General features: G+C 38.5%; 1 protein-coding gene across 1 annotated transcript in view; it reads right to left on the bottom strand.

Annotated features, from left to right (window-relative positions):
• Positions 1–650: 650 nt before the first annotated feature.
• Positions 651–6000, bottom strand: part of LOC118229268 (leucine-rich repeat and fibronectin type-III domain-containing protein 5-like) — a 48699-nt gene continuing 43349 nt past the window's right edge. The window contains exon 3 of the mRNA XM_035421104.1: positions 651–2219. Coding sequence (XP_035276995.1) covers positions 1247–2219 — 973 coding nt within the window. The 3' untranslated portion in view covers positions 651–1246. The remainder of the gene's footprint in view (positions 2220–6000) is intronic.

Genomic DNA, 6000 nt, shown 5'->3' with positions numbered 1-6000 from the left:
TGCTTGATTTAAATAAAATATTTAAGCAGACAAAATTCCTTCATGTCCTCTTTGCTCAATACGACAGCAGTTGAAAAATAAAGCAGAGACACACAAGTCCCACCCTGAGACAGCAGGCACTTTGGTTTGGCCAACTAATTTCTTCCAGAAATTCAAGTTAACCCAACATGAATCCAATGAACCTCCCTGGGTCAAATAGTGGCTGTGGATAAACATAATTTCTGTATGCCAGATTAAGATACAGTTTGTGTTCTAACTCATTTGATATCTCAGATCATTCTCAAATTTAAAGTATTATGTTCTCTTTCCACTGGAACAATATCAGATCATACCAACACAAATACAAAAGCCTTTTTGAGAATGACTCCTTCATTCATACCACAATTTATTGTAAATGAGTCATTTGTTTATCAATTCTTTAGATTTGTTTTATTTTCCTCCATTAGACATACTACATAAAACCAGGAAAGGATTCTGGAAATGGTTTTTCGATTCATTTTGACAATATCAATCATTTCCTGTCAAGTAGTTTTGAAACATTTTCTTTTATCTGCAGCTTTTGTATTCAAGTGTTTTCCAAACTGATTGAATTAATTGGCAAATATAATGGTCCTGGTCCTTTGTAAGATTTCAGGGACAGACAATCCAACTGTAATCATGACCTTTAATAAAGAATGACTGACTGCTGAGCCAAAGTTTTGTGTTTACATTTACCACCATGAGAACATTTGAGTATAGGTGTTTTCTATTTTATTGTACACAACATAACAACACAACAGATGTTGTATTACTGTACAGAGATTTTTTTTGTGTGCCTCAAACCAAGGCAGTATAAATGTCACTGAAAAGAAAACATGAATTTATTTTTGAAAAATATCAAAATAATGTGAGGTCCCATAACAGCTGTGCTCTTGTTATTTTGTTAATGTACTATATAGGTAAGGTCATTTCCTTTGTAAAAAGGCTTTTTTGTGAAATCTTTGCTTATGACCCCATCGCCCTCATTGGGGAGAAGCATTTTCACATTTCTGTTAATGTGGGGTCATTTGTTTCCTTGTGCTGAAATGGTCTCGGTGGGCCCGAAAGTCTTGGATCTACACAGCACAGCGCAGGCCGAAGAGAGTCAGTCGTTAGAGCAAGGTGGAATTCAGGATTCCAACAAGGCTGGATCTGCTCACCACTCCGAGACCAAACAAACAAAAGACATCAGCTTTTGAAAACGCAGCGGACACCAATCGAAACCCAGTCATACAGTGCTTTCCAGTATCCACTCGGCACTAACGTCCCTCCCGCCCTCTCCGTCCAACTCCTCCTGCTGCAGCAGCATTCCGCTCATGGACATGCTCCGCTTGGACCACATGTTGCCCCGCCTCTGGGCCCCAATGTAGCAGTGGTGCTTGGACAGGTCCTCGTTGAGCGAGTAGCGTCGTTTGGCCCTCTGTGCCTTGCCCTCGGCCGGCAGAGTCAGGTACCGGTGGGGGGCCTTTACGTGGGCCCTCCTGAGAATGGGCGTGTCCTTGATCCGCGTGGGAGGCAAGGGGGCGGGGGACCGCGGGGAGGCGGAGTTGTTCCGGTTGGTGTTCTGCGTCTCGGCAGCGCTCGGCGGCGCCTCTGCCGGAGTCTCTGGGGAGGGCCTGGGCGCCGCTCTGCGTTTGGGCTTCAGGGAGCTGGAGGACACGGGGGTCCAGCTCGGGCTGACCATCGAGGTGGTGGTGGAGCAGTCCGGGAGGGAGGTCTCGGAGGAGTGGGTCAGCGTGTCGAGGGGCACCGCGACCGTCGGCATGGCAGTGGCGGCCGACGCCTTGCGGTACAGGCTGCCCTCTTGCCCCAGGGCCTGCTTGGAGACGGAGGGCGTGACCGAGCACCCCTGCGACTGGGCCCCGTTAGTCTGCGAGTGGACGTCGCTGAACTGTGCCCCCTTGCTGCCATCTCCGGCATTGCACACTTTGTAGCGGATCATGAGAATGATGATGAAGACCAGCACAGATGCCACAATGATGCCCCCGATGATGATGATCATGGTGCCGCCCAGGAACTGCGACTGCATGAAGTGGCAGCGGAGATACTGCGAATCAGTGGTAAACTGGATGCAGCCCACTACCCTGGTGGCTGTCAGTGAGGTGATGCCGTCATCGTAGATGGCAAGGACGCACAGGTCATACGGCGTCCCTGCTGCCAGGTTGTTCACCAGGAAGTTTTTGCTTGTGGGCGGGATCATTCTACAAAGACAAATGGCTCACAATAAGCTCTGGTTAATCAATCAGTCAATCAATCAATCAATCAATCAATCAATCAATCAATTCAACTTTACATTGGTGTCATTTTTAAATATCTGGTGTCTCTTAATTTTATTATATTTTTTTCTGAAAATATTGAAATAAACATTTAAGTCAATGAGGGTGAAAGGAATAGTTATTTTCAGATTATTTAAAAGGTCCTCGACCTGAACCCTAAAATGAGACACAGAAGAATAACACAAATAGGTAGAGGTGGGAAATGGCATTAATCAGGAATGCAGGAAGACATTTGATTCTCCTTCTATGGAACTCATAATATCCAGTCTTTTTCAAGGACTGTGTTTTGCTACTGTCCACATCAAAACTTTTAATTTGATACTTTTTTCTTCAGACAGTTTTGTGAGTTCATGTTGGTGATTTCCAGACTAGCCAAATGATGATCGTGAAGAAGAAAGAAAAAACAGTGCATTTACTTGAAAGCCAGAATTAAGGAATATTGTCGATGGAATCCATTCTCCTGTCTCGGGATTCACATTTTCGACAATCATTTAAACATGATGTCATTGACTGGAGCCAATTCCAAATATAAGAATCTCAAATTACAAAATGGATTTATCATAAATCGGAGAAAATGTGGCTTTTGAGAAAGTCCCTCATTGTGCCTAGCAGACAAATTTGGCCAACTAATTTAACAGTTTTTACAACTTTCTTCAATAAGGATGTTCTTTCCATTTTTGGTATTATGGCTTAGATGCAAATACCATTTGTCCCTACACTTAATTGACTAATTAAATAGTTTCGCTGTTATTGTAACTAAAATAAGCACAGTTAATTGTAGTGATTGCTGAATTTGTCAAACCATGTTTTCTGGGGAAGAAAATGCTTTTCATTGTGAGTTAAAGAGAAGGAAAGATATTGATTGAATGTAGGCCCATGGTTTATATTTTTAATCAAATTAAAAAATGTAATTGCTCGATAAATTAACTTGTAGAAAACCTACTATATGTATTTTTGTGAATAAATATAGCTGTCTTTAAGCTATGTGCCATATTAGCAAATTCTGAAAGCTTGCCTTAAGCTATGTTCTCCAATACCATTTTATGGATGTATTCCCATAATTCAGTTTGGCAAGCCTCTATGTATTTTGCAGATGTTTACAATTGTGGTAAGCATTTTTATAAAAATAAACATTAAACACTTTTAGCTTCATGTCATTTCAGCACATTCTCTTGTGAGGTGGATACTGAATTTTACGGTGCAGAAAAACAAGTGGCACAGTGTGCATGCTCCTGTCAGTCTCAAAACTTGTCATAACAACTGGAAAGCATAACAATTTCTCTTGTGTCCTGAAGGTAATCATTTCACCAAGTTGCATCCAAAAATCAAAACTTCAACTTCCACTCCTATCCTCAGACAAATGCCTGTTTCCACAAGTTTAGTAGCGCATGAAAAAAGTACAAAGGCAATTACATAACCATTCGAAAGCAATACCTACCGCATTCAGACAACATAACAGAGCAATGAGGATGTTCAAACTGTAAAACGCTGCTATTCAGTATGTTTATGTGTATTTGGCAAAAATGGTAGAGCCTTCCAATTTATGCTGTCCAATTGCATTATGTCAGCACTTTAATGTTCAAAGCCTACCTGTTAGATACAAGTAAATATTAAAAAAAACAAATTTCTCCCATACTTCTGCTTTGGTTCTGTGTGAACAAGATCTCATACTTTATCTTCAGCCTCAGCTTATCAGGAACAGCTTTGTTGGCCAGGAGAAACAAGCTAAGTTCCTGTAAAGCCTTTCACTCTATCCTATTAGACAAGGCTCTCAATTATCCAAATAACCCACATAAATACTTTGTTTATATATTTAACACTTTGTATAATTTAACATTCAAGCAAGGAACATCTTCCTTTAGCATATTTGGTGCATTCATGTGATAATTGGACAATTAAATTGATTTCACAGGATCGCTTTAGAATAAAAAGCCAACAAACACACTTCTCTACATGGGTTGTTGGATGGATGGATTAAAAAGTAGATCGTTTCCATGGCCTAAATAAAAAATAGTACTCTTAGTATATAGTATATTTCTTAATGTCCCTGCTTGTGTCGTTGCCTACTGATTTAATTGTGAGATGTTCAAAGGACTGGGGCTGAAATTAAACCTGCAGATGCTTGCTGCCGACAAGGACCTCATGTCGAGAAAGAAGTTAGCTCAAAACTGCAAGCTCTTGTGGTAGTGAACAGCCTGACACCACTAGGCCTCCACTAGTGATAATTTAGAAAGCTGAATTAAAAGTATTTGCTTTACATAATTATAATGAATAAGGAGTATTCAAATATAGCCAACAAATGATTTTTGCACACAAAGCATTTTCATCACAGTCTGAAGTCTGCAGTATTTTATTTCAAATCACCCTGACAGCAGGTCATAAAAGGTAATGTACAACAAAATGTAGTCCGAATATGTGAATTAATAAGCACCTTTAAAAGCAAGGAAAATATCAAATTGCATTAATTTGTAATTAGATCATTGAACTAAAAAAATGACTTTGGTAAGTGCCCATCAATTTCAGCAAACCAGTAGTAAATTGCACAGGGCATCAAAGTGCATATATCAAACAACCACCAACATCACCCTGACATTTAAACTATTGCTATATTCCTGAGCAGTGCACGAACAAGAAATAAGTCCTGTATTACTTTAGCTCCACCTAACTAATAGGGTTGTGAATTATATGATGTGTGTTTACGAACAATTCATGGCACATTACTTTACAGCACAGTGTAAATAGAAGTAACTTAATGATAATGGCGTAACAATGTTAATTTGCCATTACCTGAAATGTATTCTTGAGCATGTAGTTCAACAAAAGAGGAATGATAGTGAATAAAAAATGAAGCATTGTTCACCGTTTTGCCGTTATTTTACACAAACCTGGAAGTTTTATTTTCTGTTTTTGTTCTTTCTTGTCATATACTGATGTCTGAGATTGTTCATTTGTGGCGGCAACATGTTGTGGCAAAGCACACACTTCCATGCAACAAAAGTTACATTTTGCAAGGGATGCAATTGCCTGATATGTGCAAGTGCTTTTTAAATGTCATGCATGGTATGATGACATTCATATGGCTATAGTAACTTAGTAATTACTGTTGCGATTAAATGTTAATTAGTATTTGTCTGCAATAAAAAATTAAGGAATTGTGGACTTGTCTTTATCCCTTCGATTTTCTGAGAATTGAGAATTTCTGAGAACTGAGAATTACAGATGGAAGAGAAATGAACGAGTGTACATCCACAGATGATTTGAGCTGGAAAGAACTGGGTCTTTAATTAAAATTTGCATTATCATTACGTATAGCAGTTTTATCATGGCTGACAAAAACTGGCCATTTTAATGTATTATATGTTATAATTAGTTTCTTGATAAATATCAAAATTTCAAACCTGTTAAAAACAGAAGAAAGCCATATGTGATCATTTCTGGGTGATAATTTATTTTCTGAACCTAATTAATTACACTGTAAGAAAACCAGAATTTCTACCTTTTAATTAAATCTGACACTTAATGTAGTTATAAAAACAGATTATCTCATGTCTTGTTCTTAACATGAATCATATTTTAAAGGCATGCTCAACATTTAATAGTGAATTTGATTATTATTATTATTATTATTATTATTATTTTAATTGTTATTTTTATTTTTTGATGATTGATCTTCACAGTCTACACTCTCCAAAATGTTACAAAAAAA

Source organism: Anguilla anguilla, chromosome 6 (genome assembly GCF_013347855.1).
Source record: "Anguilla anguilla isolate fAngAng1 chromosome 6, fAngAng1.pri, whole genome shotgun sequence".
Classification (NCBI taxonomy): domain Eukaryota; kingdom Metazoa; phylum Chordata; class Actinopteri; order Anguilliformes; family Anguillidae; genus Anguilla; species Anguilla anguilla.
This window is presented reverse-complemented; position numbering and strand designations above follow the sequence as displayed.